The sequence below is a fragment of the Rhinolophus hipposideros genome (genome assembly GCF_964194185.1).
Source record: "Rhinolophus hipposideros genome assembly, chromosome: 2".
In the NCBI taxonomy this organism is placed as follows: domain Eukaryota; kingdom Metazoa; phylum Chordata; class Mammalia; order Chiroptera; family Rhinolophidae; genus Rhinolophus; species Rhinolophus hipposideros.
The window spans coordinates 37,457,433-37,484,618 of record NC_138048.1 but is presented as its reverse complement, the minus strand read 5'-3'; the positions used below and the strand labels follow the sequence as shown (position 1 = coordinate 37,484,618).

The following is a 27,186-nucleotide window of genomic DNA, read 5'->3' as shown; positions in this document are numbered from 1 at the left end:
ATGGGAAACAGCAAATCTACAGCTGGAGGTCAGACAACAATTCCTGCTAAAGAGACCTATGTGTGGTACAGAAAATTTATGATGGAATATCCATCCGGCCTGCAAACACTGCATGAATTTAAGACACTCTTGGGTCTGCAAGGTCTAAATCAAAAGGCCAGTCAACATGTTGATCAAGTCTATAATACCTTTGACATGAACAAGGTAAGACCTATTTCTTTTCCTTTGTCTATGGTTCTGCATTTTCCCTTTTTAAAAATATAAAATAGCCTGAGGTAAACATGTGCCCCTGTATGGAATGGGAAGGTCTTCAGAGAACCCATAGCTTGTAGATAAGTGAGTTATTAAACACATTTAGCATTGACGGCATGAAAATAATTTGGTACTAGCCTCTCTGCCCTTGGGAATGTTCTGCATGTAGGGATTTATTTTAAAATTAAATCTCAGCATGGAATTCTAATGCTTTTGTTTAAACAAATCTACTATGTGCCGATTGACTTACAAAGACTGTTTTCAAAGTGGTTAATGCATTGGTGACATTTTATAGAAAAGAAAATTGTAGGAATCTACTTTTAAAAGTGTGATTGCATCTAGATTGGCAGGTAAAATCAATACAAATTAGCCCAACATGGTTTCGTGCTCAACCCAAAAGTTGGAATGCTTTATAATGCTCTTTTTTTTTTTTTCGTATCTGACCAATTTAGTTTGGGGAAAAACAAAATTTATAGTTTTAAATTCACGTACATTTTTGTTTTTAAAAATTGTCACTCAACTATTGTCTTAAATTTACTCACTCTTGAGGAGTTGCAACACATTTAATCTCATGTCCTGAAAAAAAAACCATGAAAATGAGAAAAAATATGGAATAGAAAAATAAGACAAAAAGAGGAACAATATGAAATACCAGGCTAAAGTTCTTCCTTTCTGCTTTCCTTATGCATTTCGGTTATTTTACCTGTAAATCTGTATATTTCAAAATGTGCTAATGCCACCTAGAATAAAAGGGAAAGGAGAAATACTACTCATAGAAAAACAAATGGCTTTAGAAGTCTATACATGATTATAGAAGAGAAAGAGGGATAATTAATGTAATAAATTGAAATAACTGGCTGTCCATTAGGATGTATGAATCTAGCACAGCCCTTTGAGCCCTTTTCCAAAGCCAAAAAGCAGGTGATTTAAAAGGAGGTAACAGCCAAGAACCGGGAAAGATTAAACCTGTGTGAAATTAATTTAATCTTTGTAGCAATGTCAGGAACAGATTTTTTTTTTTGGACATTATTGTTCTTTGTTATCAAACATGAATTAAGCACTGCCTACTTAGCATGACCTCATAATTTCCTCATAAATTTTACTTAGAGTAGTTGCAAGCAAGCAGAGCTCTGTCCCCAAGGAATTTACAAATCGGTGGGAAAATGAGAAGACTGTGCTTTCATTTTTAACTCTGAAATACGTTCCAGGTATGCTATAGACTGAATGAGCCACCTCAAATTCATGTTGAAATCTAAACCCCAATATGATGGGATTTGGAGGTGAGGTCTTTGGGAGGTGGTTGGATCACAGGGGAAGAACCTACATGAATGGGATTACCGTTCTTATAAAGAACCCCCCCAAGAGTTTCTTCGCCCCTTCCCCCAGGTGAAGACAGTGAGAAGACAGTTGTCTGTGCACCAAGAAGTGGGCCCTCACCAGACACTGAATCTTCCTGTGGCTTGATCTGGGACTTCCCCACATAAAGAACTGTGAGAAATAAATCTCTGTGGTTTAAACTACCCAGTCTATGGTATTTTTGTTATAGTGGCCTGAACTACGACCGGATACTATGTGCACATTGCATGTTGTCTCTTTGACTATGCACGTATCTCTCAGTGTGTGCACTCTCACTCTGTCTCCCCCTTTTTCTGTCTCTCTCCCTTCCTCCCTCCGTCTCTCATTCTCTGTTTCACCCTTTGTATGGCTGCGGCCGTCCCACTTTGCCTGATGTAAGCAACCCAATTTCACAATGGAAGTCTGTTGTTGTAGACAGCAGCTTTTCAGACTCTGACAGTACTCCCGAGAGGTTAGGAGATAAGCTATCATCAAGTTCTTCAGTTATTCTCCAAAGGCATTGATGTCATGTCCCACGACAGCGATTTTGTTGTTAGCCCAATGTGTGCGAAAGCTCTGTGTGTGTCGGTGGTTCATACACAAGAACAGGCACACGTGAAAAGGAGTGCTGGGTACAAACAAGGAAGCGCTGTCACACGGCAGCCGGCTGGGTGTCGGGGTGCAGGGCCGGACGTCCAAACAGGCAGCCCGGGCATGTGTGCTGTTGGAGTGAGAATCCCCTTGGTGACAGTCATGCATACCTCAGGAGCTTAATTTAAATAACTTGGAAGTTATGCTGGTATTCATGATTTATCACAGAGATTTTATGTTTGCTTGGGAAGGAAGCAACCTAGGCAGTGATGAGGAATGCCACCAAAGGTGTGGGGAGTCGCAATACGAAATTAGGTTGTAAAATGAGAAGGGTGAGGATTGTTCATTAACAAGTGGTAGTAAAAAATAACATGCAATTATGCATAGGGAAACCAAAAAGCCATATATTTAATTAGATCAATAAAACAATCAACTGTCCAGAATCCCAGAAGATTTACTCTTTCTAGTGGCGCTCCTCTGCAGTTTTAACTATTCTGGATGAAAATCATTTGAAATGCACTTTATGCTTTCCTGCTTCCTCAAAGTACCAGTAAAACGTTTTCTTGATAATAGTCATTATTATGAACATCTGTTGTTACATTTATGAAATACCCTGAAGCATTCATGCCTACTGAAATTGCTGGGCCTAACTTTCCTAATGTTAAAAATCCTGAAAATATGTGCTTTTGTTGTGTTTGCTTTTTGTTGTTTATCTGTCTCTTCCTCCTGCCGTCAAATGTGCCTTTCCCAACTTTACGATTGTTATACTAATAAGCTTCCAATCTCTTTTTACTCTGCCATTCCTAACCTGGCTTTGGCTTATCTCAGTTTAACCAAGCTTATTAGAACAGTGCATAAAGTAAAAGGAAATAGATCCTGAAGTTTAGAACATAAAGTTTATAACAATTTCTTTGGCTAACCACACACTTGCAGACTTCTCCTTGGCACTCATTAACCATACTTAACGCTTTCTGAGTGCTTATAATGTGCCTGACATTGTTCTGGGCACAGTACATAAACGAATGCATTCAGCATCACGTGATAATAGAACCCTCTTTGCAGTGGTCACCTCAGACCACCAAGGAAGGCAATTAATGGGGCCCAGGTGCATCACTTTGAGAGCCATCCTTGCACTTGTGTGGACTCTGTGCCTGGGTTTAGATTACCACCAATGATTGAGTACAGCAGAAATAATAAGGCTAAATCATTTCTAAGAGACGGGGCACCCTTGTCAGCTGACTTTGGCTCAAGGATTCCTTGGCAGTTTTCTCAAAGCATAGATTTCAGGAATGTGTAAGACACTTGCTACCCAACTTTATCTCACTTCTCCTCCTGCGTCAGACTAACATTTTGGTCTGATATCTCGCCTAATCAGCCCTGACTTCCTATTTCCTTCCATGCAGTATTTCTACAAATGAAATCTGAAAATTGGGATTAATAGGTCTAATATCCTATGACTAAGAGTCACAGAGAAAGAGCCCAGGGAAAAAAGTAAGATTATAATAAAACAAACCAGAAAAATTTCCCAGACTTATCAGACATATTCCAAGGGCCCAGCATAATAAATAGAAAGAAATCAATCTATAGTAACTGATGAGAAATTTTGTAACAACAGAGATAAAGAGAAGATCCTAAAATCTTTTTAAAAAGGGGAAAAATCAAAATCAAAATAACCTTGAGCCTCTTAATACATACACAGGAAGCTAAAAGTACAAGTAAATGGAAAAATTCCTCCAAAATTCTGAGGAGAAAAATATCAGGCCAAGTCAAATGTGAGCAGAGAATAAAGACATTCAAGAACTAAATATTTTGCTTCACATTTACTTTTTCATAGGAAGCTACTGGAGCAGGTGCTCTAGCAAAATCAGGGAATCTATCAACAAAGTCCAATGTAGGAAAAACAGATAAACAGATATGACAGCCCAGGATCCTGGAGAAGGAAAGTCTAGACTAACAACTATGCAGAAAGCCCAATGTGCTGCTAATTCAGATGGATAAGGAAGAAGGGGGACTCAGGAGGAAGACATGAAAAAAATCACATTGATGGATTATCTACTATGAGGATTTCAAAAACAATAGATATTTAACCAATCTGATGGTGCATTTTCAAAAAATTAACAAGGCTAAGTGCAAGGAAAACTATTCAAATTTAAAATGAAGCAACTTAGTTTTTTTACGAAAAGTTTACACATATACAAATGTGTAAATTGTCTTCAACAAGTATCAAAATTTTGATACTTTTGTTTTATCTGTCCTCTTACATGTTTTTCTAGATTTTTTAAAAGAAGAAAACCACTCAAACATAATATGATTTCACCTGTAATACTTTATTATTCATCTTTAACAATAAAGACTCTTTTGAGACATAACTAGTATGCCATTATCATACATAACAAAGGTAACTATTAATAACTATTTTTCTATTTTCAAAATACAATTTCCTTTTTTAAATATAGTAAGTATACAATATTAGTTTCAGGTGTACAATATAGTGAATTGACATTTATATACCTTACAATGTGACCACCACACGTAGTCTAGTAATTATCTGTCTCCATGTAAACTTACCACAGTATGATTAACTATATTCTTCTTCAGAAGGTGACGATAATTCCTAATGTCATATAATAGTCTATGGCCAAAATTTCTATATTGTCTTGAGCATACTTTTTTGTTGTTTTGATTTGAGTTTGATCCAAATCAAACTTATGAGTTCATACATGGAAATTGGTGGTTATCACTCTTAAGTCTGTTTTTTTCTATAATAGTTCCCTAACTACTTCCTTTCCCCCATTTATGCCATTGATTTGCTAGGGAAAGTGAGTCATTGCCTAATGAAGCTGATAAAAGGTTGGTAAGCATTAGAGCTGGGTCTGGGCCAGCAGAGATATTCCAAAAAGAAGAAACACTGTGAAAATCTAGGTATTGTTGCTGGTTCCCAAGAGGCAGTGAAAGTGGACAGGCCCTGCACTATTCTCACCTAGGCATTTACATGCTTCACCTGGAGATTGAAGCAAAACTCCCAGTTCTATGGAAACTACTTCCTATGCTACACATGAACCTGCACTTGGGGCTCTATGCACACTCGAGTACAGAGTGCATGAAACTGAACTGAACTTCTGCTCTGCTGAAGTCCAGGCAGAGCCTGGCGATGCAGGAGCACTTAGCATGGCTTTTCATCATGTACCTTTTGCACTCCAGCCACACTGCTTCCCACTAGCTCTTCAATTTGCTATTCATGTTCCCTTTCTCTTTTTAAGTGCAAATGATGCATGAATGCATCCTCATGAAACAACAGTGCAGAAATAATGAAGAATAAAAATGAAGAATTCATCATCCTCTTCAAATCCTGTTTGCTTCCCCAGACCAGGCATCTCTCACGGTGGCATAAAGTAGATGTCACTTAGACTTAACTAAGGCAGAGGGTTACTGCGAGAGCATAACTGGGGACTACAAACTCCAGGTGCCTCATCTGTATCTTTTGCTCCATATAGATAACCAGCCTTTTGGTGGGACTGCATTTATTCTTACATCGTAACTAAAAAATGAGGCATTTAGAGCACTGAGATGCCAATAGCGACTTGTTTAGAAAATCTTACAGAAGAAAGTCAGCCTTCAATCCCTCTGGATCCTGGTCTATGTTCTTGCTCCTGTAATAGGTATGAAAGTAAATGTATGGCCCTCAGGGCTACATCTCGGCATCTGGGTTTTATCCAAACCGAATGCCATTATCAGCTCTTAAACTGGATCAAAAGTGCTCTAAGAATAATCATTTGGCAGGAGCTCAGGGATGAGGCCTTTTCTGATGGGCAGAAAGGGGCTAATAAAAGAAATGGTTAGAATAGAAGGAATAGAGGTGGGACAGGGAGATGGACCTAAAACACTTGTCAGAAGATTTGCCTCTGGTAAGGCTCCAAAATCTCACAAGGGAAATAAAATTGTTTCTCTGAATTTATGGGTTTGGAATTCAAACCATAAAAGGAGTAATAGTTTAAAGCAGAAAAGCAGTGGTCAGAACAGATTTAGGATACCTCTAAACATTAGGATTAGGATTAAAAAAAAGGAAGTCCTTAGGTTATTTAAATGTGCAGCTTCGGACAAATCCTGGGAATACCTATATGGCCATCTAATCTATGACAATGGAAGCAAGAATGTACGATGGGGTAAAGACAGTCTGTTCAATAAGTGCTGTTGGGAAACCTGGACAGACACATGCAAGAAAATGAAGCTGGACCACCTCCTTACACCATATACAAAAATAAATTCAAAATGGCTTAAAGACTTAAATGTAAGATCTGAAACCATAAAATATCTAGAAGAAAATATAGGAAGAAACTTCATGGACATTACCCGGAGTAAGATTTTCACTGATATATCCCCTCGCGCGAGGGAAGTAAGAGAAAAAATAAACATGTGGGATTACATCAAACTAAAAAGTTTTTTTTACAGCAAAGGAAACCATCAATAAAACAAAAAGGGATCCTACTGAATGGGAAAAGATATTTGCCAATGATATATCTGATAAGGGATTAATATCACAAATGTATAAAAAACTTACTCAACTCAACTCCAAAAAAACAAACAACCCAACTAAAAAATGGGCAGAGGACTTGAGGAGACATTTTTCTAAAAAGGACATATAGAAGGCAAGAAGACATATGAAGAAATGCTCAACCTCACTAACCATCAGAGAAATGCAAATAAAAACCACAATGAGATACTACCTCACTCCAGTCAAAATGGCTATCATCAATAAATCAACAAACAACAAATGCTGGCTCGGATGTGGAGAAAAGGGACCTCTTGTGCACTGTTGGTGGGATTGCAGATTAGTGCAGCCACTATGGAAAACAGTACGGAGGTATCTCAGGAATCTGAAAATGGAACTACCCTATGATCCAGTAATTCCACTCCTAGGCATCTACCCGGAGAAATCCAAAAATTCAAAAATCAGTATGCACTCCTATGTTTATTGCAGCACTTTATACAATAGCCAAGATATGGAAACAACCGAAATGCCCATCGGTAGATGACTGGATTAAGAAGCTGTGGTACATTTATACAATGGAGTATTACGCAGCCATAAAGAAGAAAGAAATCTTATCATTTGCAACAACATGGATGGATCTAGAGAACATTATGTTAAGTGAAATAAGTCAGAAAGAGAAAGACAAGCACCATATGATCTTACTTATATGCGGAATCTAAAGAAAAGAATATGTGAATGAACTAATCAGAGACAGTTTTGAGGACACAAAGAAAAAACAGAGAGTTGTTAGATGGGCGGGGGCTGGGGGGTTGGGGATAATGGGAAAGGAAAAATAAAATAAAATCCTGGGAATAAAGAGTGAGGGAATGGTGAATGAATTCCTAGAAACATGGGTGATTAGGCTGTTAACAGAAAGAAAAGTGAGGATTAGTGGTAAACTATGGGATTTAATATGTGATTACTACAATATATGTGATTAGTTTACCTATAAATGTGTTCACAAATCAAACCTTAGCTTAATGTATCAGAAGTCCTTGCTAGTTTTAAATGAGCCCGTGTGTCAATCTCTTTATGGTGTGAATCACAGGCCATCATGGGGACAGTGGAGGCAGCACCTTGGGAGGAGCACGGGAGGCTGGCCAGGGTCAGGCCAGGCTTCTCTATTGCTGTGTGTAATCCTTACAAGGCTTATAACTCCTCCGTGTCAAAAGTCTTCAGTTCAGTTCTAGAACTCATTTGAGCTCATTTGAAATAGTGTAGGAGAAAACTTTGAAAAAATGGTCACACAATGTGATCTATAGGTGATGTATTACAGAATTGTACACCTGAAACCTACGTAACTTTACTAACAATTGTCACCCCAATGAACTTTAATTTTAAAAAAAAAGAAGAAATGGGCAAGACAGCCCATAAGGGATGATATGTTTATCTGCAAAATGCCGATGTCTTTGACCTTGGTCCCCACAGGTTTGATAAGTGAAGATTAACTACTGTTTTATCAAGCTCAAATTATATTTCCACATGAAAGAGTGAGCCTGCAGGGGCAGGGGTTGCTTTCCTGCCATTTCTCATCTTTAATTGATCTGAGTGCCTCAGACAGTCATTTGTACTGGTTGAGGCAATATTGGCCTCTTGCAATGGTTGCCAGTCATAGAATGTAATTAATTAAATGGGAATCATCTTAGAGTTTTGTCTTCTTAATCTAATCAGGACACATGTATGGGAACTCCAGCTCTACTTGGAATTCAGAAGTGACCTTTGGTTGTCTGGTTCTTTAGCTTCCTTTTGTGTGAGAGCCCTTAAAAATTAGCCTTGAACTAATTGCTGCTGCTCATTAACCACCCTGACTGCCCTGAAGTCTGTAACAGTGTTTGGGGCTGTCTGGCCTCTAAGGAGACCACAGTTACTGCTGCTATTCATCAGATACATTTACTGGAAACAAATGACCATTTCTTAGCTTGTAAACCATTAGGCTGCAATCTCTTAAGGATAAAGACCAAGGCTTCTACTTCACAACTACAAGTACAGAGACTCTCAGAGAGCATTTGTTGGTGATAATAAAACACCCCATATTTGTTTAGCACTTTATAATTGACATAGCATTTCCATATTGTAGGGATGGAGTCCCAGAGAGCAGTTTCCAGGCTCTCAGCCTCATGTGGAAAGGTGCTGGCTCGGTTATTTGGCCATCAGCTGTAACCAGTTGGCCATTAGCCACTATTGTTTTGTATATAACTGCCATCGCTACGCTAGCAAGTGCAGATTGCGGTTAGCAAGCACGGATTGCAGATGGTATGGATCCAGTAGATTCTATTTCCTGTGTCTAGCCAGGCCGCCAGCGAGACTGGTGCAGCAAGACCCCTTGTTGGGGTACTGGCGGATGTTTGTTTCCTGTGTCTCGACCTGCCACAAAAGAGAATATGGTGGTATGAACCCCCTACCGATGGCCCCGCTGGTGTTCCTTTTCGTCCTCACCATATCCTGCATTCACCTGCCAGGAGCAAGAGCTGAGTCCCCGCATTACACAAATGTACTACCATCAATTACCAAAATTTTGGCTGAGCCTCTCACAGAATTTTACCTGTTAAATACATCAACTGCGCTTGCTGACATACGTTTAAACTTAACCTGTTGTAACTCATATATTTTAGCAAAACCTCCCATCCAAGTACTAACCAGGCCCGATCCTGCTTAGCTTCCGAGATCAGACAAGATCGGGCGTATTTTAGCAAAATCTATTGGACTTCTGCTTCTCAAGTCTGGCTGCATATTAGAAGCATCTGGGGGTATTTCTAAACATACCAATGGCTGGCTCTCCTCCTCTGACCAACTGAATCAAATCAATGTTTTGTTTGTTTTAAGCTGCCAGGTGGTTCGAATGTGCAACCAAATATAAGCACTGCTGCTATACCAGAAAGATTACAAAGTGGCAAAAAACTGGGTTCTAGGCCCATTTCTGCCACGAAAGAGCTGTAGGTACATATGAAAAGGAAATTCTGGGTCCAGAACTATTCATTCAGAAGCACTTCCTCTGACTGTTCTTTTAGTTACAGTCATAGTAAAGAAACACGGGCTTGAAGCAAGTAATAGGTGGCGTATTACTTGTATGTACTTTCTGCTGTCTATGCTGCCATTTTCAACATCCTCTATTCACTTCTTCTACTCATTAGAGAACAAGGATCCCGGCTCTTCCATGGGAAATAAAACACTCTTAGGAGACGGGCTGACTGAATTAGGGTGAGCCTCGATTTTATTTTGTCTGTTGCAATAACACTTTAGGGAGACAGGGGCTTATAAGAGGAAACCCACCACAATCGCTAACAGGAATTTCTTTGCAAAAGGCTGCCATTGTTATATTCCTAGGTAGTTCTTCCATAGTTAGCTCATTTATAAGTGATCAAGCTCATTATCTTGCTTCCCCCAAAACAGGTGAGGCTGCCCTCTCATTCAGAGTGGGTTGGACACATGCTAATCTGGCTGTATTCTGGGTGCAGATGGTCACGGCTTTCTACTAATATCCAGGGAACCTATTAAGAGTCAAGAGCTTGTTTGGTAAATATTTTGAGATGCCTTGTGACCCAGAACTCATGGTTAAGTCAAGAACAACCGTGTCTGATCTGTATAAAGATCACATTATAGAATCAATTTACCAAGCCAGCTGTATATTTCTCATCTTACAGAGGGGAGTCCTTCCTCAGGACGTTCCAGCAATTCTGTGGCTGATAGAGAGGCTGTGTTTGTTGTTAATATAAACATCTGTAGGTGAAAATGGGCTAGGTTGCTGAACATAACATTATTTTAAAACAACAGATTTTTAAAATTCACAAAAGTATTTTAGAAGTATTCACATGTATTCGACACGATAGAGGTGACCCTTATATTCTGCCTACTTTCTTTGCAGTTCCTAAAAAGCAAATTAAACGTCACTGACAATTGTTGATCAATCCTATTATGTGCTTATACCAGCTCTCTGGGGTTCCTTACTTCTGACCATTTTCAAGCAGACATTTCATTTCTTATGTTGTTACTGACCAAACACAGCTGGTAAAATGTCAATGAAAAGTGTCACATGTGAAAAAATGAAAACCTCTAAATGTCTTCAGGTTAGGGGCTGTGACAATTCATGAATTTTCCCAATAGTGATTCTGTGAAAAGTAGCAGAAAGTTAATGATACGGGAGGAAACAGTTTAAATCTGGGACTATCATTTGGTGGATTTTTGTTGGGTTTGTATTATTTGAGGTTTTATCACTAGTTTTTGTAATAATAATTTCTATTTCCATGGTCTTAGTGTTACGAGAACCCAGGATGACATGCTTCTTGGTCCATACTGTGTAGGGCCTTGTTAGGGCTAAATGAGCTCATATGTGTAAAGCACAATGCCTGGCTCTGTATGTACAACAAGTATTACATCAACACCAACAGCTGTCATTGTCATTCTGATTATTATAATAATTATTATTACTAGTGAAGTCCGCCTCTCATCTGCAAAATGAAGGACAGTTTCCAGGGCTTCAATTCTATGGTTTAAAATAGTAAAATGAAGCCCACGTCTCCTGATGACATTACCTAGTTTACAAATTTGTGGCTCCATCATTGGGACAAAACCCAAAGCAGACTCAAGTTCACTCAGGCAGAGAGAGAGAGAGAGAGAGAGAGAGAGAGAGAGAGAGAGAGATGGCGGGACCATATTGGGCATTTTGGATGATATCTACAGTGAGATTTTACCCAGGGATTTTACAGGGTGGGGAGAGGTTTGTCAGGGCTGTAATGCAGAGTGTGGCCCTGAAGAAGGGGAAATGCTGAGCCAAAAGTAGGACCAGCTGCACAGCCTAAGAGCAGGATCAGCAAAAGCAAGACCAGGATGTATGCTTCAGGTGCTGGAGGGGCAGCTGGGTAAATTTCCTGGGAAAACCATAGGTAGGGAGAGGTTGTTGTCTGTGCGGTGCTGGAGGCTAAACCCCTGGGCAGAGAGAGGCTAAAAACTCCAAAATGGACCAAAGAAATGTTCATCGAAAACACTGGGGGGGCAGGAGAAGGCAAGAAGAGAATGAAAAATATTTGTCCTTCTGAGCCAGAGCCAGATGGCTATGGGGGCAGGGTGAAGAAGAGCCTGGAAGCTGTGGCCCCGAGAGCCCTCTGGGCTCACAAGTCTCCCTGAGGCTAAGCAGCTTAGAGCACACAGGCCAGCTTTACTTGGGCAACACCAGGTATGAAGGGAGCACAAGGTGAAGCATCTCAGACACTCAATTACTTCAGTTTAGGCAACTGTGTTACCAAATAGCTCACACATAGGAATCCAGAACAACAAACTGCATGAGCACGTCCATCTATTCAAGTGTATAGATACCTCTTCCGGAAAGAGAATTCAGTTGTAACAAGTCTTGAGGGCAATACTGGGTGGTACAGAGAACGAAAGTCTTAGAGTAAAGCTGCCTGGGTTTAAATCCTGATTCTCCTACATCCTAGTTTTGTTACTTTATCTAGTTTACTTAACTTCTCTGACAATCAGTTTTCTCCTCTGTAAAATAAGAATAACAAGGCTGTCTGTAAGGTTGCTGTTAGAATTAAAGATAATGCATGGAAAGTGACTAGCACAGTGCTTGAAACGTGTGCCTTTTGTATATAAATAGTAGCTCTTAGTAATAAATAATTATTTTTCATATCCATATAAGCTTTATTGCTTGGAGACCACATATTCCACCTATGGATTTTCTGTTGGACAGAAGCACTACAGGATCTCATTTTCCTTATTTTTGATTATATTAGACTTCTAAACCTTTATCTCTTTTATATATATATATATATATATATATATACATATATGATGTTATCTGTATATATGAGATATTATATATGTTATATGTATATATATTATGAACATAATATATATTATATGTACATATATGTATGTAGATTATATGTATATATATATATATACACATTGATATTATATATATAGTTTCTTCACAGATGTAAAAAGAATGTCTTATAGTTTTCATACATTTTAGAGACCATAAAAAAGCTTAAATTTGAAGTTCCATATATATTTTTCTCTCTCTCGTTTTAACCCCCATCTACAAAATGATATATGACATATTAATGGAGCCGAACTCCTTTAGGAGCCTGAGAAACTATCATGCTTCCATATCTTGAGCCCCATTCAACTCTTCCCTGCAATTCACTCCATCCTCAGAACATGCTGTATAAATCTATATATGTGTTGGGATTAAAATTATTTTTCTATGTGTGTTCCCAAACTCTTCCTGCCTGAGGATCACTAAAATGGCTTTGTGTGCTCCCACTTTGCTCACCTCCCTCAACCTCTAAGTGCCAAACTAATATTTTAGGATTTTGTGATGCAGAATTATGAGAAAAATTGGTGGAGTAAGAGGGTGAAATGTTTTTCTGCTGGGGCTGGCAGCGAAGAAACTGGGCAATGGAGATTGCTGAAGATTGAGCAGCAGGGTGTATGTGAAAGAGCAGATGGGAGATGAAGGTCATGTTGTAAAGAAATCCATAAATTCTGTGCAACTTGTGTTTGTTCCAGAAATGAAGTAAAGACTTGCTGTTATTTTGAAATTAAGTTTTGATTGCTGGACTGTGTTTGTATGACTATACCACTATTCTGAGACGGTACCATGTGGGTCATAATTTTTCTAATTAGTCTTACTTATAAGGTTACATAAATTCATGTAAAAACAAGTCACAATTACAATAATCACATGGAGAAATGGCTAGAAGATTACAATGCCTACAAAGAAAGACATGGATAAGAAAAACAGCTCACGTCCGTGGTTCCCAAATCTTGGGATACATTACATAAGACTCACCTGCGGAACATTTTAAAATGCAGACTCTTAAAATCCATTGCAAGTAGTTTTGATGCTGTTGTTTGGGGTGGGGTTTAGGAATCTGCATATTTCATTGTCATCACATGGTTCTGTGCAGGTAGTTTATGAACCCCACTCTGGCTCAAGGACAGTAGGTGTCAGGCATCTCCAGGCACTTCTGTGTGCACGGGAGCTCCTGTAGCTCAACTAAAACATCTGAACTTAGTGCTCCTTTGGTTCTCCCCAAAGATTTTGGACATTTACTATTATAGTCTTCCTAGTCACATTTTCTGAGACATCTCCTCATCATCTCTGTGACTCTTATCCTCTGCCCCCATCCTTGAAATCTATAGATTAACTGAAAACAATATATTTTTTTTTTCTGATTTATAGAACAAGCATTTACCTAAAACCCTTTCCAATACTAACACAAGCTATTAAATCACATTCACTGGGGTCATCTCACCAATGCAAATTTCTGCAAAATCTTAACAGAAAGAGAACTGGAAAGAAGAGTTGGCTGTGGATTGTGAGGAGTAATTTGCTTGACTACATAAGAAAATGCTGAAATGAAAGCTGGAAATATTTTGCTTAATGGTGCTTTTGAAGAAGCTGCACTTGTCTAAGTAGAAAGGTTTCCTTACCTATAATCAACTTTGGCTGTACATTCACCAGGTTGTCCATTTTAAAACCATACAATAAAAACATTAGTGCTCATCTCCTGGTATGGTTGGCCCAGAGCTTTCAGAGCCTGATTGGAAGGTGTTAGGGCCATCCACCCACTGGGCCTAATCGTAACGTACCAAATGTTCTAAAGGCAACATTGCTCAATCTAGCCTGTTGCCATTCATCATGGGGTGACACCAAAAATTGTGGTCACTGAAGCAGGACTCATAAAGTGAAACAATCCACTATAAAATATCAGGTTTTTATGGGAACATGGAGGATCAACTTTATAACGAGCCAGCTCAGTCTTCGCAGGGAGGGTGCTTCTGTGACCGTTTGGTAAACATGCCTAGTAACCACTTAGGAAACAGCTGTATTGATTGGTCAGCGCTTGAGACACAGGAGGAAGACCTGAGAGCAGATGTGCCCCTGGTTGATACCATCCAGCCGGGTTACATCTTCCGAACCTGCCAGCCGTATTTCTGATAAACATTGGTCATGTCCTGCCAAATCTGGAGATGTGATATCGTAAATCAATTTTGACTCTGTGATAACATTTCCCTTGTCTCAGCCATAGCTCTGCTAGGGATTAATAAGGAGGTGGTAATGAACGATAGGAAGGGCAGGTGGAGAAAAGGTGAAACCACTTTACATTTTGTATACTTGAACAAACTTCCTTGAGGACACTCATTCAACCTGGTTTCCATCTGTTAGCAGAGCTTATCTCTTAAGAAGTATTACAGCTGTCGATGGGGTAAAGATGCCTAAATTGTAAAATGTAAAAGTCTAATACTTAAATGTAGTGAAATGATTTTTAAGTATTTTCTTTTTTAAAATATATATACATATATATTTTTTTACCATAGAGGTAAAACATCCACAATGTAGAAAATTTTTAAATGCAATACATTTTGAAGACAATGCTATAATGATTATTATCACATTGGCTTCCAATACCTGAGATGATGTAGTTGTCGAAAGGAAAGAAAGAAAGAAAGAAAGAGAGAGAGAGAGAGAGAGAGAGAGAGAGAGAGAGAGAGAGAGAGAGAGAGAAAGAAAGAAAGAAAGAAAGAAAGAAAGAAAGAAAGAAAGAAAGAAAGAAAGAAAGAAAGAAAGAAAGAAAGAAAGAAGCCATGAAACAGCCAAACAGACTTTGATTTCTCAGTTGCTTTCCTTATAGACTTGGTAGAACTAGACATAAAAATTTGAGACTCAAAGCAAACACATATCACTTTACAGACCCATAAGTCTAAGGCCCTTTATTTCCAACGCAAATGGGTACCTTATGTCACATCCTGTTTTGTAAACAGGACTTGACATCCCAAATATTCCAGAGAATGCAGCTGACAGCATGCTTTGGGCTGGATGTGCTACCATCAGCATCTGAACTCATGGGAAAGTAGCAGAATGGGTCACACACCCAGAGCTAGACACTTTTCTTAAGATGGTTGAGCATTTGGCTGAACAGAATTTAAAGTATATGGTTCTTAAAAATAACACAGACTGTTTCTGTTTCAACTGAGAATTTTTACAAATTTAAAACAGGATGAGAGGAATTACCTAAACACGTAACCCTTAAATAATCTTTACTAAGATTGACTAATATGACAAAATCTTTATAGAAGAGGCTCATAAATTTTGATCCATATCAAAAGTGATGGATCCTTAAAAGGAGTCCTGGAATTTAGCAGTCTGAAATGATAAACCAGTTTCTCTAAAAAGGAGTACAGACTTTAGCTACTGGATGTTTTCCTTCTGTTAAAAATTAGTGCCCAGTCTTTTCCCTAAGTGGACAAAAAAACTTAAAGATATTGAGGAGAAGACAGCCACTGTAGGGTGCTCAGTGGTGAGGACTCAGCCTTCCATCACAGCATTTCAGAACCATGTTTTTTTTCCTGCATAAGAAATAGACATTTTCTCTAAAAGGTGCTTACCTATATATTTAAAGTTGTTTGTTTCTATACACATTACCTATGTGTTTTGTTTTCAATGACGTACCAGGGAAAAGTCCTATGCTAAAATCTTGTGGGTTGTATTCAATTGCACATAAGGTTCTCATAAATGATGACTTCTTAAATAAAAAACAATTGTTCTTTTTAAAGATTTATTTCTCTTTCCACCTTGCTTTCCACAGGATGGATTTATTGACTTTGTAGAGTTTATTGCTGCTGTAAATCTAGTTGTACGAGGAAAAATGGACCAAAAATTAAAGTGGTATTTTAAGCTGTATGATGCTGATGGAAATGGTTCTATTGACAAAAAGGAACTACTGAACATCTTCATGGTAAGTGAAGTCGTAAAATATCCTTTGCAAGACATTTTATAGTTAATTCAATTTTTCTCCCTATGGAGTTGGTGACAGCTTTCTAGGCATTTGGCTATTCTTGGGATATACATTTGGAATTGCTGAAACAATGTAAGTTTCACATCTTTTTGGTTAGTGACTGTACAAATGCAAATCAACATTTTCTTCTTGGTGTAGTTCACTCGGAAGTTAACAAATTTAGCAGCATGCTGAGATGAAAAATGAAATAAACATAGGTTCTAAAACAACTTTTCTTTTTTCTCTGCCTCAGTGCAGAAAGTCTGGCAGGGAGCAGCTAAAATACAAGTTGGTTTATATAACAAGAGACATGGATTAAGAATAAAGGTACTTCAGGACTAATATTCCGGGAAGTTGGACTAAAGTATTTCTAATAGAAAACTCAGGGATCTCAGACCTTTTCCATCTTGAAAGTTCAATAAGCCCTGTTATAAATCTAACCCCTCCTCCCCCAGTGAAGTGGAGATAGTTATGTCATTGAGTGAGATAAAATGGCTTTCAAAATAAAAATGATTAAGTGGGACACTGTATTTAAATGAAGATATGAAATAAAACAAACATTATGAATGCAGTATACTGAATTTGTAACAGAATCAGAGTTAGAATCAAATGTCTTAGAAATGATCTGGTCAGAATTCTTTCACTTATAAATGAAGGAGCTGAGTTATAAACATAATGCATAGTAGAAATATTAGCAAAAATGCAAGAAAAAATAAATGGGTAGAACTACAATTATAATTGAACACCTCAACAAATGAAAAAAGCTGTTAAAATTTAAAACTAGCTAATGTTGTATTAATCAACAAATAGAAAGAATTCAAAAAGTATGATAATACTAATATTGTTTCCACTTTAATCTCACATAGGTCATTAACACAAAAAAGTACTAAGAAGCGCTTTGCAATCAAACTCTGTAAGCATTAAATTCAGAAATTCTGCATGCATATTACAGGTTGCAACAAAATTTAGGAATTTAAAATATTCTGTAGAGAGTGCCAAACCGCATGTATATTTGAAAATATTATCTTAAATGAACATATCAAACTTATTTTCAAAACATCAAATATGTAATACAGCATACAAATATTAAGGGATGCCTCTACAGCAATATTCAAAGCAAGGGTTTTTATCCTGGGACCTGTGGATCTATGGTCTTCAGGAATCCTAGAAGCCCTTGAAATTAAGGGCAAAATTTTGCTGCGTGTTATTAATTTTGAGGGGGGGGGTTGGGAGAAGATCATCAAATCTCAAAAGAATTGGGGGGGAAGGGGAACGGGGGTTAAAAACAAAGAGATCTGAAGGCAGTATTAGATTATAGGCAGAAATATTACGGTCCTTGAAGGATCAGCTGGAATCTAAATGCATGATTTTTGTTTAGGGAATTGCAGGGGAGAGAGTCTCAGTAGTGAAAAGGAGGTGGATGAGGGTGGGGGTGGGGTTCTCAGAAAAAGAGTGGACTTTGAACTTCCTTACAAAGGAAGTAGTTACATCTTTTTCATTTTTTTAAAGAATTTATTGGGGAAGGAGAACAGGACTTTATTGAGGAACAGTGTGTACTTCCAGGACTTTTTTTTTTTTCCAAGTCAAGTTGTTGTCCTTTCAGTCTTAATTGTGGAGGGCACAGCTCAGCTCCAGGTCCCGCTGCTAGTTGTAGGGGTTGCAGCCGACCATCCCTTGTGGGAGTCGAACCCGTAACCTTGTGGTTGAGAGGAGGCCCTCCAACCAACTGAGCCATCTGGGAGCTCAGTGGCAGCTCAGCTCAAGTTGCCCTGTTCAATCTCAGTTGCAGGGGGCGCTGCCCACCATCCCTTGTGGGATTCGAGGAATTGAACTGGCAACCTTGTGGTTGAGAGCCCACTGGCCCATGTGGAAATCGAACTGGCAGCCTTGGGCAGCGTTAGGAGCACAGAGCTCTAACCACCTGAACCACCGGGCCGGCCCCGAAGTAGTTACATCTTAATCTCACTTCAAGGATATAAAATGGTCAAGAGGAGGGGTTTTGAGAAGGATTACTGGAGAGGATTTCTTGAGTAGGAGTCTTCAAGTCAATAGCATGAGAGTTTAAGGAGTCCATTGGGATGTTAATATACTCTCTAGTTTGGGGAACACAGTGTTGCAGTGTTTAAGTCAAGCCTGAGAAATCTGAAGAGGCACATATGGCAGCAGAGCAGAGGGATAAAGGTTAGGAAGTATCTACATTCCTAGAATTTGTGGAGATGAAGGATGTTCCGGTTTTTTTGTAAATCAGATATGGGCCACTGTGAGAGGAAGCTGTCAAAGAGTTGTCCTGGATCTTGTCCAGCTGAGCCACTTGGAGAAGTGAGGGAACCTCAGAAGAAGAAAGCTGAAGATAAATCTAGAGAATGGTTCTCATCCAGGAGTGATTTTCACTACCCCCCCCAGGGGACATTTGGCAATGTCTGGAGACATTTTGGTTGTCAACTGGGGAGTTGGGCAGAGTGTGGTGCTACCACTATCTATTGTTTAGAGACCAGGGTTGCTGTTCACGTTCTACAATGCACAGGATGATCCTAAATAAGAAAGAATTGTCTGGTCCAAATGTCCATTTTGTAGTTATTGAGAAACTCAGACCTGGAGCCTGTAGAATAAGCCTCAAAGGATCAGCTAGAATCAAAATGCATGATTTATGTTTAGGAAATTACAATAGAGAGAGTCTCAGTAATGAAAAGGAGGTGGGGGTTCCTCAGAAAGAGTGAACTTTAAACAACTGTCATCCAGAAAGCCCTGACACTAGATAATCATAACATTACCTGCCAGGTCAGAGTTCTCCTGCTTCTCTTTTCTCTCCTACCTCCTCGTGCCCCCACAAAGAGAGTGGTTAGAGAAGGACTTAGCAAAATGCAGGAGAAAAAGCATATGCTAAATGAGGAAAGAAACAAGGAAACAAACCATGCCTCCTTGCCCATCTCCCCACCATGCTTCTCCTATAAGAAGAGGGAAGACACAGGGCACACTGACGACTCTCTCCAAAAATATTATCCCCTTAAGCCTCATCCATCTTCCAATCAATTCTTCTCTGTCACTTATATTGCCAGGAGATGGGTAATGGACAAATCCTAGAAATGTCATAATCTTTATTATGACTTATACATACTATCACTTTAGAATGTGGAAATACTAGATGCCTAGCCAAATTTTCTAGGCTTTGGGGGCCTTTGCCAAGTTACTGAGAAACCCTAAAAACTTTCATTTAGTAGATGCTATGTGTATGTGACCATTAGTCTAAGTATTGTCTTATATTTAACCATGAGATCTGTACTTGCTAAGGCCAAGAGTGGTGCTTTACCACTGTTTAGTATGATTAATCCTGGATTCAGGATTAGTAATGCTTGGAAAGAAGCAAAAGAGAGTCTTACGTAAGACCATGCCCTTTAATTGAAATATGTTGCCAGCAGGTTTTCTAAAAATCCCTTGATGTTCAATCAAGATAGTTATGTTCAAATTCTCAGATGACTGATTCATTCTCTCTCTCTCTCTCTCTTTCATTTCCTCATGAATTTCTATGTCAAATATGGGTCACTTTAATCACCTAAGGGAGAAGGGAGGGGATGGTGAAATCTTCCCCTTAGAAAATCTGGAAATGTCATTTTCCCTGGGTCCCCTGACAATGTTTATGATGAAAAAGTGCTGGCAGAGTGTGAGAGAAATTCACTGTCCTTCCAAGGTACACATATCTGTCTTTCCAGTTGATGATTCTACAAAAGGGTAAGAAGGACCAGGGGTGTCAATGTCAGAAACCAGAGAGGAAGCCTTAGGTGCTAATAGATCACCCTTTTCTGTCCATTCATAAGATCAAAGATAACTGCTCTGAAATTGAGAACATTGTTCCATGTCTGGAATTCTTATGCTACCATGTTTTGTCCAGTGCATTCTTGGCATGTTTTGTGACCTAATATGTTGAATGGATCCCTTTGTGCTGTATAAAATCAAACCCAGACTGTATTAAGTTAATTTAATTTGATTTCTAAGGTTCATTACTGGGAACTGACATACAATCTTTTTTTAAATTTATTTTTAACAACTAGAACAGGTCGGATAGCAAAACTGACATGGACACATCAAAAAATTCTGTCTCATTAGGGTAGAAATGTCACAAAACGTATTTACTTTCAGCAAAGTTAAAATGTCTGATTTAATTTCCTTTGCAGACTGTACAAAACCTCAATGGCCAGCAAACTCTGAGTCCTGAAGAATTCACCAACTTGGTATTTCATAATATTGACATAAACCATGATGGTAAGGCAGCTATTCTCCTTGGGCTCACTTTTTTTACAGTGGGAGATAGTGGTGGTGGTGGGGAGTGAGTGCCATTTAGACAAAAGCATAAACTTTTCAAGAGAACCCTAGTTGTGATATAATTTGAGCTTCATAGTTTGACCAGTCCAGTGTTTTCCAGTTGGTGGAATTCAATTGAGTAAGTATTTATTGACCATATTTATATTCAATGCATGGTGCTTAACTCTTTGGGTTATATGAAGAAGAGTAAAGAGAGACACAAGGAAATAAAAGCAGTAGAATATGAAATGAACGACCTTCTGCTGTTTGCTCTGGGTTATGTTTTAGTCATCATTATTTCCTTTCTCCTGGAGGTTTTCCCTACTGAAGAAATCCTTTTTTCAATTATGTTACCTTCTTCTATCAGATCTTTTTCCTTCCTTTTGACTACACATTTCTGGAAAGAGCTGTTCATACTTGCCTCCATTTCTGCTCTTTCTACCTTTTCTGCATTTTTATTCTTTTTGCTTATTTTTCTATTTTCTCTCTGTACCCTAAAATCTGGGTACCTCTTTGGATCAAAGAAGGTGTGCCTCTTCTTCAGAGGTGGAGTGAAAAGGGAATACAGATATTGCAAGAAAAGGCAGAGTGTTTACGTCAATGACTTTGAACTTAGTAAACAGGTAGGTGAGTATATAGATTTGAGACTGAGGCAGCATGTCTAGGAATGGTCCCTGAAAAACAGAAAGTTTGGAATTGTGTAAAATGTAATGTTAGTAAGGGAGATTTTTAAACAAGGGATGGATGTGACGCATTGGGACTCCAGCCATGGTTGTCATCATCAATCCACAGTAACTTTTCCAGAGAATCAGCCTGCCTACCATGAGTCACTTCTTATAGTGGACACTAGAGGGCTGTAGAGACCCAAGTTGAGTGTGGCCGTTTGCATTCGTCAAATGCAGCAGCTCAGTCTGGCACGATGGGGTGGTGAGGAGGCTGGTAGAGAGTTCAAATGAAATCAGCATTATGAAGACAAACAAAGGGACAAGAGTATAATTTTTAGAAAAACAATTTGGAAATGAATCAATAGCATCAATTTTCCTGTTAAGGGCAGAGTGCTAGACTGGTCTCACCTCAATCTCAAGTCAGAATGCTCACTTACTAGTTTACTGAGCTCAAACCCATTTGGTGCCATCACGCATGGTTGGGTCTCTGTGGATCAAGAATAAAATAAAGCAGTTCATGTAAAAGCTTGACAGGAATAGATTCAAGCTACCCAGAGTTGATAAGGAAGCTAAGTGAAACTAGAAAAGGACCAGAGAAATGGAGAGTGGAAGGTCTTCTGAGGCCAGTGAAACCTTATTTTGTATCTGATGATCCAGTGAATATTGGAACCAAAGACAAAGATCACAGCACACACCAAGAGGCAACCCAAAACTGTGATCACCAAACAGGAGAAATGCTCTAAGTTTTGTTCTACTTTGTTTCAGTTTTTAATTTAGAGGCACCACAGGTTGGAGTAGAGAGGATAAACCATTTCAGCCCAGGGGCTGAAATCATTGATCTAAGGATGAGTATTCAGGAAGTAGACAGGACATCATAAATGTTTAAGACTTAGTAGACAGTGAATTTCAAACAGGCAGGTCAAGAATGTTTAAAAATATTCATAGATCTTCTAATGCTGGGAGTAGGGGAATAAAAAAAGGTGGCCTTCCTTGAAGAAGTAAGAGAATTGTGGTATCTTTAAGAAGAGGCTCAGTTTCTATTAAGTTAAGTGAACGGACAATGAGTCTCAGGAAACAAGAAACAGATGCAGGACACTTTGTTTACTACCTAAGCAGGTTCCTCACAAACAAAGTATAAGGAATCAGTAAAATGGGGAATATAGTTGGAAGAGGCCTAGAAATGGAAAGGATATGGATCTGGAAGAGTTGAAGGTGTTGTGCTCAGGCAATAACTGAGGTCACATGCAGTTAAGAAAAAGGGCTCTTTGGTTTAGAATAATATGTCAAAAGAAAGAGAATGCTTTTTGGAATAGCTTATTATAGAACTAATCACATGAATTGTTTCCTCTGATAAAAATTCATATTTCAAGATATGTATATATCATTGGCTTTTACAAAATGAATATATCAAATAAACGAGTTGCTCTTTGGAATAACAATGAACCACTGGTTCTTGATAAATGCATACCCAGAGCTAAAACTAATAGAATTTGCTTGTATATGGAAATAATTGGAGGTGGGTGTATCATCTCATGTCAAGAGACAGCTGGGTTGTATTATACCATATAGAAGGTAGAAGAGGGTAAAGGTGGTCCGATGTGTGGTGACAGAAGGAGACTTGACTTTGGATGGTGAACACACAATGCAATATGTAGATTATGTATTATAGATATGTACACTTGAAATTTATATAATCCTATTAACAATGTCACCCAATAAATTTAATAAAATTTAAAACAAAGAAAAATATATTAAAATTATACTGTTGGACAAAGACAGCTGAGTGCACCAGGATGAGGAAGAGAAAGTAATGAATCCATAGAAGGTTGATATTTGCAGAAGAGTAAAAGGATTTTGCCAGTGTTTGACAGAGAATAAAGTGCTTTCTTCACTCACACATGAAGGGAAAGTTAGCACCACAGAGGAGAATGTCTCTTCACATTTGTACAAGCCTAAGTATATATACCTCAAATATGATATTTTATTTTTACTATCATTGTTATCAAAACATCAGTGTTGGTAGAAATAGAGCTGTTCAATTAAGTCTACCAGAAGAATAGTGTTGACTATGTGCCAACATATATAATTTTTGATTTCTCAAAATGAAAAGCAAGCACATCATTGGTTTGTGATAATCCAGTGAATATTGAAACCAAAGATAAAGAAGACCACAACACACCAAAATACAACCAAAAAACCTTCAGGAACATATGTGAAAACCCCAATTTGACTGTAAATTGTTTGCAAAAGAATGACCAACATCAAATCTGTTGATACACAAAAATATACAACAGCTATGAGGATTCTATACTTACTTATCATGGCAGTTAGCAAATCCAAGTTAGAAGATTAACCAAAAGAGTGAGATAGGATTAATGCTAAAAAAAATAAAAAGGAAAAGAGCTATAAGCTTCAGGAGGGCAAGAACGATTTCTGTTTTATGTACTTTGGTATTTCTTGCGTTCTCACCCTGGCACAAAGCCAGTACTGTATAAAAGTTACAATGAATGAGTGTCTGAAAAAAATGGCATTATGGAAAGCAAAGGAAGAAATAAAGAAGAAACAAGAACAATATGCAATGCTACCTGTGAAAGGCATCTAGAAGACTATTTTGGAAATTAACATACAATGCATATACATGGCAAACTCCATAAAATATAAACACGGATTGATCAGCAGGAGTTAATTACCAATGGAAAGTGGCACTAAGGGGTTAAAGGGGAATTCTTTCTTTTCGTGACACCTTTTTGTAGTTGAATTTTTTACTGTGAGCATGTATTATTGTTATGTCAACAAGTTAGTTTTATTTTTATATTATGCATAAAAGCATCCAAAAGGAGAGCCTGAAGAGAATCAGAAAGACAAAAAATTGAAGCTCAACCTTCAATATTATTGAGGGATGAAAACAGAGAGGACAATAAGATACAATACTCAGTCAGGATAAGTGACTGAGCGTGGAATTCTGCAGCCTTTACTACGGGAAGAATAGCAACCTGCATTCCACCATGAGCTGCTTCAGGGTCGTTCTTGACGTGATTTAGAAGATTTATAGATGTTGTTCACAACATTAAGTACCAAAAGTGTGCAGACAAGTTTAACAAAGCGCCAAATAGCACAGAGACAAGGGAGACTTAAGTGGCTCATAGTAATAAACCGTGAAAAGGAAAAGAAACAGAAGGAGACCAAAGGAGAAATGAAACAGGATGATGATTGAGCAGATTATTTAGAGTAAAAGAACTCAGGGACAGAACATAAAGGAAGACATTGAGCGACTGACCAAAGAGAGGTATTTTAGACTGGAACATTCTGGAAAGCGACGAAGGTCACAGTGAACCAAACTGGGAAACTGGGAACTATGAGGAGATAAAAGGGAATCAAGTTTCCTCATATAGGAGAAGAAACCACTGTACTTAAAACTGCCATAAAATGCTGCTAAATGCCTCTAGTGCCACATTGCTAATGAATACCAAATTGTGTCGTTGAAAATCTTTTCCAGCATCCTCCTTTGAATATCTGGTCATTCTCATCTCTCAAGACTCCCCTTTCCCATCTTTGCCAATTTCCTAGGCCAAGCACAATGTTTCTTGAAGTTTTAATTTAAGAGAATTAGAAAGATTGAAAAAAAAATTCTTTGCACAGGTTGTTTTCTTTTAAAACCAGGGTGACTTCTTTAGAGCAAATATTCTAACATGGACATACAGAGTAAAATTTGGCTTTTTTCTGGTGTGGGGCAGTGGGAGCGATGATTTTTGTTTTCTTATAAAAGATATTTAAGATGTTAATAGGAAGAAATACATGATCCTAGAATGTCAACAAGACAACCAGATTGGCAAAACAGGACTTAAGAAAATGTTCATGGATAACTGTCCTATCGCCAGTGAAACTGCTGAAATTGGTAGTGAGTGATGAAAGAGCACCCATTACACAGAACTTCAGAGTCCCCAGGAATAGAGAATGTGTCCACCAACACAACAAACAATGTTGAATACTGTAGGTGTCAATTACCTGTATATGTAATTTCAACATATAAAATAAAATTGTGCCATTTCTGAATTATGCCTTAAAAATTGAAATATGTCTTTAAATATAAAAGAAAATAATAAAAAGTCAAAAATCATTTAAGTCCTTCTGAGTCCCACGATCTCCAGCTTAATCATTTCTTAACCAGTTTTGGCTCTTTGATAGTAGATTTTTTGATGGGAAGCTTCTGGATCTACATAGACGATCCTTTCTAGGGAAACCCACAAAACACCTTTGTAATTTCTTTGGGCAATCCACAAGCAAACCGAAAAGGATTAGGAAGCAATGTTTAAAAATATCAGATAAAGGGAAGCAATTCATCAGCACACGTTTTCTGAGCACCTCCCACATTCATGACACTGTAGTAGGCTGTACTGGTAACCATGCAGAAGAGAAAATGGCATTTGTAGTTAGGGCTTAATACATGTTTGATAAATGAATGAATAAATGCTAAAGTGCTACAGGGAAAAGAGTGAGGAAAGTTTCAAAAATAAATACTTTGGATATAAATGGTAAACACTGTAAGTTGCTGCAGGTTAAATTTGGCTTAATTTGGAAAAGAGAATAAAATTTTTATGGTAAGTGGTTAGGTAACATAAAAAAATAATATGCAGAGTTCACAGGTATTTTGAAAAAAAATGACAAAACAACAGTGAAAAATTTCATCTTTTAAGTTCTGGGAGAATAGATCTTAAAAGTTCTCATCACAAGAAAAAGAATTATAACTCTGTGAGGTGATGGATGCTAATTAAACTTATTGTAATCATTTCAAAATATAGACACATAGCAAATCATTATGTTGTACACCTTAAACTAATAAATGTTATGTGTCAATTAAGTCTCAAGTTAAAGAAAAATGAATTTCATCCTTTTTCTCTTGTCCAAGTCAGTAACCTGCATTGGTGGTTACTGCATTGCATGGCTGCTATACTCCAACCCCTTGCAGATAACAGCTTCTTTCACAACCATCAGTGGTCATGGAGAAATATTGTAACTGATAACTAATACTCAAAGTATTTGAGTTACAATACTCAAAGTATTGTAACTGTAACTAATACTCAAAGCCAACTTCAGCTCCCCCACCTCCACTTCCACTTCTCTTTGGGTCATGCTGAGCAACTAGAAATTTTAAAAATCTTTGAGGTTGGGAATTTAGCAGCCGTGATTTTCCTTTGCAAACAAAGGTTTTTTTTTTTTGTTATTTATAGTCCTCCTTCCCCACCACCTCTGTACCCCTGTGACCTTCCCCACCCACATGCTTACCACTCCTTTTTATTTTTAGTTTTCTGTACTTCACTTTGGTTTATTCCACAATTGCATGGTTGCACCTGACTGACATTCTCAACTCAAAATAAAAATAGATTGTGTTCATCATCTTTATTTCACTAGCAACCTTACTACTAAATGTTTTTCTATAAGGATATTCAAAGAACTTAGAGTCTCATTGAGGTGACAGGCTATCAAAAGAGGAGTACCAATACAAATGCCACTGAATATATTGTGTATACCAGTGCGTGGCATGCACGAAGCCTCTTGTTAATTGTTCATTTATTATTTTCTAGGAGAATTGACTTTAGAAGAATTTATCAATGGCACAGAAAAAGATCAAGATCTTCTGGAGATTGTTTCCAAGAGCTTCGACTTTTCCAATGTACTGAAAGTAATCTGTAACGGGAAGCAGCCAGACATAGGAGGAGGTTTCCTCCAAACCATGTGA

The 27,186-nt window shown here is 38.1% G+C and overlaps 1 protein-coding gene across 2 annotated transcripts; it reads left to right on the top strand.

Annotated features, from left to right (window-relative positions):
• On the top strand, positions 1–27,186 carry GUCA1C (guanylate cyclase activator 1C; the record flags this gene model as incomplete). 2 transcript variants are annotated; one of them, XM_081079656.1, is made up of 4 exons in its annotated part: positions 1–204; positions 16,300–16,449; positions 20,658–20,745; positions 27,032–27,186. In XM_081079656.1, the coding sequence occupies 4 exons, from the start codon at positions 1–3 to the stop codon at positions 27,184–27,186; spliced, it is 597 nt and encodes a 198-aa protein (XP_080935782.1). The 2 variants fall into 2 exon arrangements, with proteins under 2 accessions (XP_080935782.1, XP_080935781.1); XM_081079655.1 differs by having other exon boundaries at positions 20,658–20,809; positions 27,032–27,140.